Source organism: Arachis ipaensis, chromosome B03 (genome assembly GCF_000816755.2).
Source record: "Arachis ipaensis cultivar K30076 chromosome B03, Araip1.1, whole genome shotgun sequence".
Classification (NCBI taxonomy): domain Eukaryota; kingdom Viridiplantae; phylum Streptophyta; class Magnoliopsida; order Fabales; family Fabaceae; genus Arachis; species Arachis ipaensis.
In genome coordinates, this window is record NC_029787.2 from 5,526,106 (window position 1) to 5,540,516 (window position 14,411).

Sequence of the window (14,411 nt, forward strand, 5' to 3'; positions counted from 1 at the left end):
ATAAAAATTACAAACTCAATAATAATCAACCTTTTATTTTATTATTTTACAATTTTTTGTATTTTAAAAGATATTTTTTTAATCAAAATAATAAGATTCATACAAAATAAAATTTATAAATTTAATAGTAATTAATCTCTTATTTTTATTATTTTACCAATCTTTTTCTGAAGAACTTTTTCGGAAAATATATATCTAAAATGTTGTTAAGATAACAGAATTTCCTAGCAATTGAGCCACATACATGGTTGGTTAAGTTGTTTTAAAATGGAGAAATGATATTTTGTTTTTATAAACTGCGGGGCCTCAAACACAGTTGTTACCCAATAAACTAAATATAAAACTACCCAAGACTAAAATAAAGCTAAAGCCCAAACCCAAAGCCGAAGAGTGGAATAGTGAAAGGGTATTGCTCCAGTAATAAAATATTGTTAATATAACTAGAGTAAATACCCAACCCGGTCCTGTCCATATCAAATTAGGACAACGCGATTCCTCACCAGAAAATTAATCCACGTCGGTCCTTGTCTATGCATAAAATAACTCATCGCGCCCCCTCCCATGTATTCCCGTCCATGGACAGGGACCGGCGTGGTTACTTTTTTGGTGAGGGATCGCGTTGTCCTAATTTAAAATGGACAGGGACCGGGTTGGGTGTTTACTAAAAAAAATATTAAAATTAGTAGTGTCAAAAAATATTGCAAATTTTTTATTTTTTATTAAGATATAATTAGTTAAAAATATGACACTTCTATATGTTGAATATATTTTAAATATAATACTTCTCGATATTCATCCGATACAGTAAATCAGTAAAAGTGTTCGCACGTCATAATTGATATAACATGGAAAAAATATGTATTAAAATATTGAATCATTTATTATATTGACACATTGTGTAATAAATATAAATAATGCAACATAAGTGTTAAAGATATAAAAGATGAGAGAAGATTTACGAAAAAGAATGACACAAAAGTAAAAAAATTGATAATACACAATAAAATTAGTGAATATTACCTTGGTTATAAGATGTTTCACGTTGGCTATGTGAAAAGATTTTAGTAAAAATAATTGGTAAAATATCTATTATACTCTTAGCAATGAACTAGTTATATTTGAAATTTTTTATTAACTTCTTTATTTTTCCATTGGCGAGCAGCCATGAAGCAAAGTTAGGTTCTATACTTTCCAAAGAAAACAAAATCTGATATAAGAGAATAATAAATTTGTCAATAAAAAAAATTAATTTTTTCATAACAAAAAAAGTATTTTTTTATGAATATTAAACTTATTTTTATATGGTGATTAATTTTTTGTGTTAAGGTAATATAATTGTATAAAATAAGTTCTATATCTACATTATTAAAATCTTTTAACTTTTTGAATTTATTGAAAAATTAATATATTTAGGTGAATTTTTTCTAATATATTAATTTTAATAAATTGAATAAGAATTAATTTAAAAATGAAAGAATATCATGGCTTAATTTTTTTCTATAAAAATTTTTTTTGGATATTTTTGTTGAAAATTGGCCCTGTTTATTTTAAATTAGGACAACGCGATCCCTCACCAAAAAAGTAACCCACGCCGGTCCCTGTCCATGGACGGAAATACATGGAAGGGGGCGCGATGAGTTATTTTATGCATAGACAGGGACCGGCGTGGGTTACTTTTTTGGTGAGGAATCGCGTTGTCCTAATTTGATATGGACAGGGACCGGGTTGGGTGTTTACTCATATAACTAACTTGGATTGGTCGAGTGGTCAGCTCACTCGTTCGCTTAAGCAAGTGTCGGGGATTTGAATCCCGCCTTGTGCATGCATATAATTTCCTATTGTATCCAAGGAGGATGCTCCCGTAAAGATGGGTAAAACGTCTTTTTGTAAAGACGTTAATGTGTCGCATTATTATTGGACGTATTAATGAATTGGTTATTTTTTAATTTCTTAACAAACTAGAATAAAACCGTTGAGTTATATTCACGCGCTTTCATATTTTTCTCCGTGCCTCTTCTTTCTCTGTGCCTCTTCTTCTTCGTAATTTTTCTCTCTTGTTATCGTCGTCATCAACACCACCATTTTCTCCTCCTCCTCCTCTTCCTTCTTTTTTTATTGAAATTTTTTCTTCTCTTTTCTTTTTCTCTTTATCCTTCATCATCAGTTATCTCGTTATTGAAGATAATATATAATTCAGGTTCAGATTGTCAATTGAACCAGAACGAAATTGATTATTGTTTTGAATCCAATCAAGTGGCTAAGGTGTGGTTCAATTTAGAAGAAAAAATATAGCATTAGAGGAAACATTTTTCTGCAGCAAATTTGGGTGTAGCATGAAGATATTTGGGTGTAACACGAAGATATTTGGGTGTATTTTATTCTGATAAGTTTTGCATAATTCAAAACTCTTCATCTTCCTCCTTCTCATCTTATATTGTTTCTTCTTTTTCTTTTTTTTTTTATCATCATCACCATCTTCTTTTTCTTTTTTTCTTATTAATCTTTTCCTTTTTATTTTACCTTCTCAAGTTTTTTCTTGTTTTACTCTCTTAACGAGAATAAAAACAAAAAAATCAAACAAAGAAGAAGAAGAAACACATAATGCTGCAAAATTACTTGGAAGATGATGAACTTAAATTCATTTAACTAAAAGAAAGAAAGAAATAAGAAAAAAAAGAAGAAAAAAAATAGCATTAGAGAACATATTTTTCTGTATTTGCAGCAAATTTGGGTGTAACACCAAGATATTTGGGTATAACACCAAGATATTTATGTATAACATGAAGATATTTGAGTGTATTTTTATTCTGATAAGTTCTGCATAATTCAAAACGCTTACTATTCTTCCTTTTCATCTTCTACTGCATCTTCTTCCTCATCTTCTTATTTCGTTTTCTTATAATTCTTCTTGGGAAAAAAAATCAAATAAAGAAGAAAAAATATAATATTACAAAATTAATAGAAAGAGGAGGAAAAAATGTAGCAACAACAACAGTAATAAAAAAACAACGATGAAGATGAAACACGCGAAGAAAAAAAAAAAAAAGGAGAAACGCAAAGAAGAAAGAGAAGAAGAAGAAGAAGGAAGAGGAGGAGGAGAAGGAGGAACGTGAAGAAGAAGAAGTGTCTTCTATAATGGTGAGTGAAAGCGCGCTTTAGAAATGGTTGAGTGACGCGCGTGTTATCACAATATCACGCTCCAGTGGGTGTATGAAGTTTTTGTTAGACTACTTGACCCAACTTGTAAGACTTGTAAGTCAAAAGACTTGTATGTGTAACATAACTCAAACCGATTTTTTTATAACAATAACAATAAACTTAATTGTTATCAGATTCGGTCGAACCGACCAATTTACATAACCCACTGGATTATAGTTTTTTTTTTTTTTGTTTTTTAAAAAAATCAGGGATATATTTATCTTTGTATCAAAAAATTTAAACATAATTCGATTTAGATTGTGTAAATTGATTGGATCAGATCCGGTCTAATAATTATAATGTGAACAATTGGGTTTATTAATGTTGCTATAATAAACTAATTTTGTTATGATTTATTAAAAAAAATTATTAATTAGTTTAACAAAGATGTTCAATAATATCATGACACATATAAACGTTAAAAAAAAAAAGACATTTTTAGTATTTTTATTAAAGTGGTATTCTGTTTCCAAACACTTCTTTCCTCTTTATAATCAATCGGTACTATATTTTCATACAGTTGTAGGAATTTTGATCACACAAGCTTGGAACAAGTTCAGACCAAAACGACGCTGAATGCTGAAACAATACTGATTTACTTTTGAGTTACATGACGACACATATTTAGAAAAGCTCAACTATCTTCATTCGTTGAAATAACTATTATACGGTCTCCAAAATTTGACAAAACATACAACTATGAATAAAGCAAGCTGTGCAACACACAGACACGGTGAAAATTCTAAAATAAAAAATAAGAAAATTTTGGAACCATTGCCATACTTAAAAATGTAACACAGTATTGCTAATATAGTGCCATAGTTGTCATGATATTACGACTTACTCAGGATTGAAATCTTTTATTGCAGTTGATCCTCTGAGAGAATTGCTGATCCCCTTTTGCTTTTTTGAACAAAGAATTATTGACGCTGCCAGTGAAGTTGAAAAGGAGAGATCAAGAAGACTGGGAACTTCTATAAAGATCCAAATGAATCTTTCATCAATTGATTATGAACTTGCTAATTGATTTTCTCACAGGCAAAGCACAAGGATCCAAATGAATCTTTCATCAATTGATTAAAAATTGGCAGCAATTACACTATAAAGATCAGACATTTTATCATGGAAAAAGTGGCTCTGGTTCTGTTTGTGTTGGTCAAAAAAGAAGCACTATCAAGATTGCCCAATAATACGTGCAAGCTGAAATCTATCAAGACTATTGAAAGCTCCAAAATGATGGAAAGTGTGCCTGAAATGTGGATGATACTAACTTATTATTTACAGTGTTCTGTAATCCTTAGGCATATTCAATCATCAACAAATACATTGTAAACTTTTTTATAGAAGTTGATACATCAATTATATGTTCTTCAATTACTAATTATTCAATATTTTTCATGCTGAACATGCATTTAGTGATGGTTAAGCAAATTAATTGTGACCTTTATGTCATATAATAAGCTAGGCTACATCTTACTTTGGCACTTGGGAGAGCAACACAGTTAAGTGACTTAGCCAATCACCATCAGCAAGTACAACACAGTAAACATCAGAACTTACAATTCTGACCGCATTAACTGTCTAAGGAAAGTAAGTATGGTATGAGGATTTCATTGACATCTTAAATGCTCTTTATCATGGACAGGTGTGTGATGGGTTTGGTTGGAGTTGAGAGTACTGGTTTATCTAGTGGTAGTGAGATTGAAGTAAAAAACCAAGGGTTTTAGACTTTTAAGTTAATGAACTTACCAACTAATGCACTTCCCACATTCGAGAGTCCCTCATTAATTCATTATAGTTTTCCCAATTCTACACATATCTTCATTTAAGTTATCTGTCCCCATTTGCACCTAACCTCTGGTTAAAGCCTTTAAAGGCATTTGATGTTAAGTGATTTTGGGATAGCACAAACCATTGCAGACATGGGCAATTATTTTCTAGTCACTCAAAAATAATAGGTCTTTTCTAAAAAAGAAACTAGTCAACTATGACATAGTATTACTATTTACGCCATGTTCCATTTTCAGTAACATATAAATTTATTCCTCATCTCTATACTCTATAGCATCCCAAACAAATTAAACATGCGCATATTAGTCCCAAAACATGCTGTTTTGCTGTTTATCACTCTTTTCATGTGCGCACTTTAGTTAGTTAGGAATTTATAAAACAAAAAATGGTAGAAAACACATGCTAAACTTGCGCCTCATCATGCAATTCTGTTGCTCATTCTTTGTTTTAGATCAATTATCAACTAACATCATTAAAACAAAGTGAATTATTTCAATATTAATATTCTCTAGTAACAAAAAATAAAAGCAAATATACACAAATTCGACTGTTCAAAAAAGTTGACTAGACAGTTTCAAGCAGTACTTTGGTAAGTATAACGAGAGGCTACTTTGTGTCAATTCATTAATTCTTCAACATACATAAATAATGTCCAATATACATGCCTATAACTTTAATTTCTACCTTGCTGTAAAATTTATTGTACAACTACTTTTGTGCTACTAACCCAGCCTAAGTTACCTAACTACCAAATAGATCACCACGTGTCATGCGCTTATATATATCTAACAATAATAATTAAAAAAAAAAAAGGTAGTGCAGTCAATGGCATGTAATGTTATTTTATTACAAGGGCTTAACTTCTATCACACCTTTTTCCTGTAAAACATGTGATAATATATGCAGGAGTGTTTAACAAGATAAAAAGGACATGTTTCCTTTAATGTGAGACAAATAATGTAACTAAAAGTAGATAGAAGATCTGAAGATGCATTCAAAAGACACATTAATTAGAGTTTGCAGATATTATGCCTATAACTTATAATAAGTGCATTATTAGAAACCAAATTGAATAGCTGGTTAAGCGTGTATTTCACTATTTTTTGTGATCTAATGCTTTATGATTTGGTATACTAACATGCATAATAAGAGATTTTTCTGCATGATTGAAATTAAACAATTTTCAATAACGGAAATATTTGGTAACCAAAGAAAATCAGCAAAAAATAGCCATAACTTGTCTTATTTAACATTTATTAATTGTTACAACAATTAATTAATGTTAAATAAGATAAATTCTGTCTTTTTTTTTTGTCTACCTAGCATTACCCTTTCAATAAGGTATACTACTTTATCCACATGTAGCATTACAGTACAAAACAAATTGGAATTTTCATAGTCATAATAACATAAATTGGACATGTAACCACTTTGGCGTGCTTCCTAGATAAAATCAATAAATAATAATAATAAATGGTTGAGGGTATTGAAAATTAATACTAGCATAGTCCTAAAATTTTGGCGTGTAGTATATTACAATAAATAATAATAAATGCAAATGGTTGAGGGTATTGAAAATTAATACTAGCCTCTTAGATTAACCTTTTATTCATGAAAAATAAAATTAATATATTATATTATATTATATAGCATAGTTATATAAATGAGATAACGTGCGTATTTAATGTTTAATTATGATAATTAGATATAATCCTTGATTGTCTTCTGGGTTGATTGTTAAATTATGAAGGTCTACTCTGATCACCTTACCACACAAGTAGCACAAAGACATGTGTAAATGACATAAAGTGAAGGACCCTTTTCTTTTATGAAAGTAATAAGTAATATAACCATATAATCTCCACACCCGAGTCACCATAACAAATATAAATACTAGAGGTGTAAGCAGAGGGATCATCACAAATAAACAATGGAGACTTTTGAGAAAGAAATGAATTATATGAAGAAGTATTATGGGAGTGGAGAGACAAAGAAAGTGTCATGGAGAGAATCACAACTCAAAGGGTTGCGTCGTTTCCTCATTGAAAAAGAAGAAGATATTTTGAAGGCCTTAATGCTCGACTTAGGAAAGCATCAAGTTGAAGCTTTTAGAGATGAGGTTATGCCTTTATTTAATTTGTTTATAATTATTGCCTTTCTATTAGTTTAATCTTTAATCACTATAGTTCCTTCCTAATTTAAGCTTTCTTTTAAATTCAGGCATTATGCATGCATTAAGTAGTAATAATAGTAACATTAAAAAAAAAAAAAGAAAACTATTTCTCAGTTCTAATTGCTAATTAATAATAGTAACATTATGCATGCAGATAGGAACTTTGATGAAGTCCTTGAATTTTGCATTGAGTAACTTAAAATATTGGGTATCAGGCAAAAAGGTGAGATCAGTGCCAATTTTCCTAATTCCAATTTTTTTTTTTAATTTCAAAGATAAACATTCAAGACTAATGGATTCAAATTTGTTTTTTGATAGGCTAAATTGCCACAAATAGCACTGCTTAGTAGTGCAGAAATTGTTCCTGAACCTCTGGGCCTAGTCCTCATTATTTCATCTTGGAATTTCCCATTTGGTGAGTCATGCTTTTTGAACCATTTTCCTTATGTTGATAAAGTATTTGTATAGCAAATTAATAGAGGGAGTTACAATTTAATTAATGACAGGTTTATCCTTGGAGCCACTAATAGGAGCAGTAGCAGCTGGAAACACAGTGGTCTTAAAGCCTTCAGAGTTATCACCAGCATGTTCTTCCATACTTGCCCTTGGACTTCCCAATTTCTTGGACAACAAAGCCATTAAGGTTGTACAAGGTGGACCCCATGAATCTCAGCACCTTCTCCAGCAAAAATGGGACAAAATCTTCTTCACAGGTACACTACTACACAAAACACAAATCACTACACTCTTCTTCATATGGTTTTGTGAATGTAAAACAACACTAATACTATATAGGAAGTGCACGTGTGGGGAAGATTGTGATGTCAGCAGCAGCGAAGCATTTGACTCCTGTGACTTTGGAGTTGGGTGGAAAATGTCCTGCAGTTGTTGATTCACTTTCATCTTCTTGGGACTTGGAGGTGACTTCAGATAATCTTTTCATGTTTAGATTATGTCGGATCGAAATAATGGAATCAGTAGTGCTACAATAATGCTAGTAAATTTTTATCATAAGTCCAGAAAAAATTCAAATGCAACAGAATGTTAAAGGCCAAATGCTGGCTACAATTTGTTGAAAAACACTGACTTTTGAGATTTTCTGATAATCGAATAAGATGAGTTTTTGTCACTGTCTTACTGTTATCAAAATTTGAATCAAAAGGTAGCGGTGAAGCGAATTCTAGTGGGAAAATATGGGGCATGTGGTGGTCAAGCATGCATAGCAATTGACTATGTCCTCGTGGAAAATCAATACTATCCAAAACTGGTACATTATTTCTCATTCATTCATGTGTCTTCATATACTGTCTATATTTGATGGAGTGTGTGATTAGTTAAGTTAGTTGCTCTTGATTTTCTTCAGGTAGAATTGATGAAACTATGGATCAAGAAAATGTTTGGGGAGAACCCAAAAGACTCCAACACCATTGCAAGGATAGTTAATAAACAACACTTGTCTAGATTGAAGAATCTTTTGGCTGATCCAGAGATCAAGAAATCTGTGGTTTATGGAGGCTCTATGGACGAAAGAAACTTGTAAGTTGTAACACTATACTTTTTCACTTGTTTGTTAATTACTTGGAGACACATTATTTTTCATTATATCTATATCAAAATGTAATATAAATCTATGTGCAGATTTATTGAGCCAACAATCTTGTTGAATCCCCCACTTGAATCAGTAATCATGACAGAAGAAATTTTTGGTCCATTGCTTCCAATTATTACTGTAAGATTCGGTGAAAATCATGCTATATATAGAATTGACGTTTTTCTTAATGTTGCCTTCAATAATTTTCAGGTGGACAAAATTGAAAACAGTATTAAATTCATAAGCTCTAGGCCTAAGCCTCTTGCACTCTATGTCTTTTCCAAAGATAAGACACTGCAGAATAGAATGATATCTGAAACATCTTCTGGCAGTTTAACTTTCAATGATGCAATTCTACAAGTATCCTTCTATCTACTCTTGATCTTTAATTTTCACATGCTTCAAAAATGTTATATATGAACATTGATTTAGAATAATGTGCAGTATGCAGCGGATTCTCTACCATTTGGTGGAGTTGGAGAAAGTGGATTTGGAATGTACCATGGGAAGTTCTCTTTTGATACATTCAGCAGCCAAAAGGCAGTAGTTAGAAGAAGCTTCCTCACTGATTTCTGGTATAGGTATCCACCATGGACACTGAACAAGTTTCAGCTTCTTGAGGTCTCTTACAACTATGATTATCTGGGGTTGCTCCTTGTCTTGCTTGGCCTAAAGACACCATCAAAACGCAGATCATATTTCGCTAACCCCTGATTACTTTCACCATTAGGGTTGCCAACCCGATCTGCAGCGGGTAGGGTAGGGTGAGGGTAGGATTCTTGTGCGGGTCGGGTAGGGTACGAGTTGTGTCTCAACCCTACCTGACCAACCCGCACCCTATATATGTATATTTTATATATTTATATAAAAATATGTTTTAAGTGGATGTTGAACCAAAGACCTCTCACTAAATGCAAAATATTCTTAGTCATTAAAAAAAATCATTAATTAATAATTTAATATTTTTTTTTTTTACATAAAAGTCAGTTCTATTTTAAATTATCATCAAGTTATATAATAATGTTGCATTTTATTTTGTAACCCGCGAGTAGGATCAGGTACCCGTAGGTTAAGAACGGGTGGGATTAGGATTGGCTCCAAACCCTACCCTACCCTATCCATTGCCACCCCTATTCACCATCATTAGTATTATTTATTTATTTAAGAGTGATTAAGAAATCAAGATTCTTAGGTCTACAAAATATGTTATATATACGTATGTATATCATATGTATACAGAGATGATAAGTGTTTATAGCTTCCTTTCCTTTTCTGATTATGTGGTTGCTGGACTGGAGAATTATGAGCTGCAATATCATCAGCCAGATATTTATAAATAAAATAATTATAACAAATCAAACCAGAAAATAAATATCCGAAGACAACATAGATGTCTTTGTTATGAACTTATGATACATCAAGTGTAGTTAGTTGCAGACACGGAGTTAATGAGAATTAGGGCTATATTCTTGTCACATTAATTCAACTATTAGTTATAGATATCAATGCTGAATCAACAAAAAGCAATATAGTGTAATAAAAACAAAAAACAGAAGTCACATTCAATGATGTATTATAGAACAAAATTACACTATTTGCATGATGATGAAACAGAATATTCTAAGTTCTACACCTCATCAATCTAACTATTTCATGCTCTTCTCACTCTACTAATGATAAATATAAAACTGCTATAATGAATTCTAGAACTACTACTTATTGTACAAAAACAGAAAGTAAAATGCATGTTCGCATTATCCGCTTGTTTGACATTTACATGTCCAATAACACAAATACATGCTAAGCTTGTTGTACGAATGGCGAGGTTTTTTGCCACAGATGACGTCCTAAAATGGCACTTCCATGTACTGAGAGATATGCAGCATTTAACCTGACAAAACAATTAAAAAATCCATCATAATTATTCATATATAAATACACTATCAACCAAATTTCAAGGTTTTAGCTTTTAAATGGGAATAAGAATAGCTTACTTATCTACATCAGGCATTGCAAGAGGATCATACAACTCCTCTGAAGGAACAGACATAACTGACATGTCTTGAGCCCCTTCAACCTGAAAATAAAGACGAGCAATTCATTTGCATGAGTAGTGTGATGAAATCGTTTTCTGCCACAAGAGCCAGTATGTATACTAAATTTTAGGTACTAACCTGTTGGGGGTATTGCGCATAACCAGCATATGCACCATATGCATACAATGAAGGATCTTGAGTAGCTCCATAAGCATAGGCTTCATAACCCTGGCCGTACCCATAGTAGGCACTCCATTGATTTGGATCCATCTGTTGCCCCCAGCTACCAGGATCCTGGAATGGTTTCAATAAAAAAATTTGTTAGTGCTAATATAATTCTGCATCGAAAAACAAGAAATGTGAACCCTACATACCAGCAATTCAATGAGAAAATCAGCAATTCAAACTCATTCGTACGTGTGAATCTAGAATTCTAACGACGTTTATGTTATAAAGGAGAAACACAGGAAAGTCCTGAATGCTGAGAATTAAACATCAAAAGGAATGAATCTTATATTATTGTAGCATGGTAGTACATTTGCTACTGGCCATCCTCATCATTGGAGAATTAATAAATCAATATCTTTCAATAAATATAACTTATTTTTATTTTCACATGCAGGAAAAAGGGGAAATACATGTAATAAAACACACCTACTTCACTGTTTTTCATTTATACCGTGTCACAACAAAATTTATCTACTCAGTATTGATGAATGTTTTCATTTATCATCCTGAATGAAAGGGTGGGGGTGGGAAAGTTGTGCCACTCCAAGGTTATGATAAGCCAGAAAATGCAGCAAGGGCTCATAACAAGCTAATTAAAATCTTGCAACAAAAATTGAGCCTAAAACCTTTCTACTGACCATTTAAAGCCTTAAGGATTTAATGTAAATAAGTAATTATGATTTGGTACTGAACTTTGTTTTCTTGTTCCTCTTATGCTACTTAGCTCGGGCTATGTTACATAGTCAGTCCCAAGCCCAGACGGGGAAGGTTGTGTTAGGGTTGCAATAGCCCGTGTATAACCTTGTCGCATCCCTATGCATGGCCACGACACAGTGACATCTTTGGATCCATGTGTGTTAGGCCCTAGACAGCCCATGAAAAACTTTGACCGGTCACAATGCATAGACACGACGCAATGATGTCTTTGGATCCATGTAGCCAACCCCATCTATTGGGAAAAAGGCTTTGTTTAGGTTCAGGTTCAGGTAACTCTTTGCTACTTGTTGGAATGGCTTGTAAATTTGTAATGATCATAGTATCAAGTAGTTGAGCCTAAACTTATATTCAAAACATGCACTTCCTACCAAATCACTAAACATGGCAACACATACTAAAGGCTCATCAAAATTATCCTAGAACCAAGATGTTTTGATACACAATGTAGCAGCTCCTAAAATTAAAATGCATGACATAGTACAAGACTACACACATGCACAGGTCACAGCATGACAAACTAAAATTCACTTGGTCAAAAAGTTAAGGGTAAAATCACCTGTCTAGTTGTACTAGCCCAAGAAAGTTGAACCACTTGTTGACCTACCACCTTCCCCTGCATCTTCTGAATGGCTTCTTCAGCAGAAGCTCTACATACACAAGTGGTCAGAGAGTTTAAAAGACCGCATAACAGGAGAAAGAAAAAAGAAATAGGAAAAACACCCTAAAAAAGGGATTGTTTAAAGACCTCACAAGATGCAGTGTAACATCAGGCCACATGAAACTTACTGCCTTGGAAAGCGGAGGGTAGATACAAACAATCAAAATAATATCATTACCTCTTTAGTTTCAAAATACTAGAGAGCAATCACATAAAATATTCAAATGTTAGAAAAGACTAAGGGAAAAGAAAGGAAAACCTAGTCCCAAATTGAACAAAACCAAATCCTTTGCCAGCATGAACTTTGATAGACACAATATCCCCAAATTGCATAAAGGCTTGCTTCAGCTCCTCCTCCGTGACATTAAGATCCAAATTACCAACATAAACCTTGCAAAACACAGCAATGTTAGACAATATTACAAATTAAAAAAAAAAATGAAAACCATAAAAATTGCATCTATATGATCATTACTCACCGTGGTATTATTCATATCATATTCCGGCGGAACTGGAGCAGTATACGCTGGGACTGGATACATTGCTGCCACAAACATCCATTGACATATAAGTCTCTCTTCCACGTTATGCTCAAGTGAAATAGCACAATAGTAAAAGCAAACATACACAAACTAGTCTAATTGACAGAACAAACCACATAACACATACCAGTCTAATTAACATTTAAGTTATGTGTGCATTGAAACAACACATTGCCTTCACTAACTGGATTTCAATTATATTAACAATAACTACTACTTAACCCTGCGTTTAACATAGAATAAAGAATAAAGTTGAACAATTCAATAAGTGAATTTGAGTTGAGTTATCTAACAACATTTACCTTTAGCTGGAGCATACTGCTGCTGAAAGGCGGTGGTTTTCTTGGGTGTAGCAGCGCTAATACGCATGGGCCTGGTGGAGCAATAAACTCCATTCATCTCCGACATGGCGCGGTTCCTCTCGTTCTCATCGGCGAATTTAACGAAACCATAGCCCTTGGATCGACCAGTGTTAGGGTCCGTAACGACCTTGGCGCCTCTAACGGAAGGGTAATTGGCGCGAAAAGTCTCCTGGAGGAGGTAATCAGTGACGTCAGGGGCGAGGTCGCCGACGAAGATGGAGTGGTCGGGGCCGGCGTCGGGCCTGCGGTCGCCGACGCCGAAGGAGGCCCAATTGAGGCGGAAGTTGTGGTCGGTGCCGGGCATGGGAGTGCCGTTGTAGGAATGGAGAACGCGCTCGGCGGCGGCGTGGGAGAGGAACTCGACAAAGCCGTAGCCTTCGGGGTGGCCGGTGAGCTTGTTGCGGATGATCTTAATGGAAACAACTTCGCCGGTGTGTGCGAAGCACTGAGTGAGGTATGATTCGTCCACCCAGTACTGAAGGTCTCCAATCCATAGCGTTCGCACTTCCTCCAGCGTCGTTGGTACCCCTGCCATACTCAACTGCCCTCAATCACACTCACGTTCTAGCGGCGCCACCCCTAACCCTTTCTTTCATTTCTTTTCTTTTCTTTCTTTTCTTTCTTTCTTTTTTTCGGGCCTAAACTTATAATGTATTTAAAACAGACAACGAACAAAAATGACATAAACTTAGGCCCAAAACAATTCACGATAAAAAAAAATCAGCTCCATGTCGATTTAGGTATGCTTATTGTTAGGAGCAAATATCTTTACCAGTGATCTCTCACAATTCAAAAGTCTTTAATCAATTCTTAACTATTTAATTAATTAATCTAATTGATTCATCATTATTCAAATAATTAAACTAAGCAGTCTCTATAAATAATGACCAACTGATGTGTCAAAGATCGTTTAGATTAATTATTTAAATTGTTAGAAATCGGATTAAAATTTTTGAATTATAAAAAATTATTTTGTTTTTCGGATAAATAATTTTAGACTAATTATTTTATCTTTTTGCATATATAACTTTAATAGTATGTCATAAAACTATTTTTCTTAAAAATTTAAGTGACAAAAAAATAACATAAATAATTATATCTTTAATTACTCATTT

General features: G+C 33.1%; 2 protein-coding genes and 2 long non-coding RNA genes across 6 annotated transcripts in view; 2 read left to right on the forward strand and 2 right to left on the reverse strand.

The window, feature by feature from the left end:
• Nucleotides 4,021-5,085, reverse strand: LOC110269908. Its single transcript, XR_002358751.1, has 2 exons — nt 4,676-5,085; nt 4,021-4,447 (listed from the first exon to the last, which is right to left on the reverse strand). It is a non-coding gene; the product is annotated as an uncharacterized LOC110269908 (long non-coding RNA).
• The window catches only part of LOC107629030, a 13,667-nt gene continuing 3,655 nt past the window's right edge, over nt 4,400-14,411 (forward strand). The window contains exons 1-2 of the long non-coding RNA XR_001617899.2: nt 4,400-4,483; nt 9,806-9,811. This is a non-coding gene — a long non-coding RNA (uncharacterized LOC107629030). The remainder of the gene's footprint in view (nt 4,484-9,805; nt 9,812-14,411) is intronic.
• Nucleotides 6,703-10,419, forward strand: LOC107629027 (aldehyde dehydrogenase family 3 member F1). Of its 3 annotated transcripts, XM_021117877.1 has the most exons (12): nt 6,703-6,792; nt 6,841-7,108; nt 7,317-7,385; nt 7,481-7,577; nt 7,669-7,875; nt 7,958-8,082; nt 8,325-8,429; nt 8,526-8,698; nt 8,801-9,113; nt 9,198-9,483; nt 9,898-9,915; nt 9,999-10,419. In XM_021117877.1, the coding sequence occupies exons 2-10, from the start codon at nt 6,920-6,922 to the stop codon at nt 9,465-9,467; spliced, it is 1,548 nt and encodes a 515-aa protein (XP_020973536.1). In that variant the 5' UTR covers nt 6,703-6,792; nt 6,841-6,919; the 3' UTR covers nt 9,468-9,483; nt 9,898-9,915; nt 9,999-10,419. The 3 variants fall into 3 exon arrangements, with proteins under 3 accessions (XP_020973536.1, XP_016187194.1, XP_020973537.1); XM_016331708.2 differs by lacking the exons at nt 6,703-6,792; nt 9,898-9,915; nt 9,999-10,419 and having other exon boundaries at nt 6,873-7,108; nt 8,801-8,891; nt 8,964-9,113; XM_021117878.1 differs by lacking the exons at nt 6,703-6,792; nt 7,317-7,385; nt 9,898-9,915; nt 9,999-10,419 and having other exon boundaries at nt 6,891-7,108.
• LOC107629028 (polyadenylate-binding protein RBP47B') lies at nt 10,286-13,875 on the reverse strand. Its single transcript, XM_016331710.2, has 7 exons — nt 13,237-13,875; nt 12,872-12,936; nt 12,652-12,782; nt 12,291-12,381; nt 10,928-11,083; nt 10,748-10,830; nt 10,286-10,644 (listed from the first exon to the last, which is right to left on the reverse strand). Exons 1-7 carry the CDS (start codon nt 13,829-13,831, stop codon nt 10,554-10,556), a joined length of 1,212 nt encoding a protein of 403 aa, XP_016187196.1. The 5' UTR covers nt 13,832-13,875; the 3' UTR covers nt 10,286-10,553.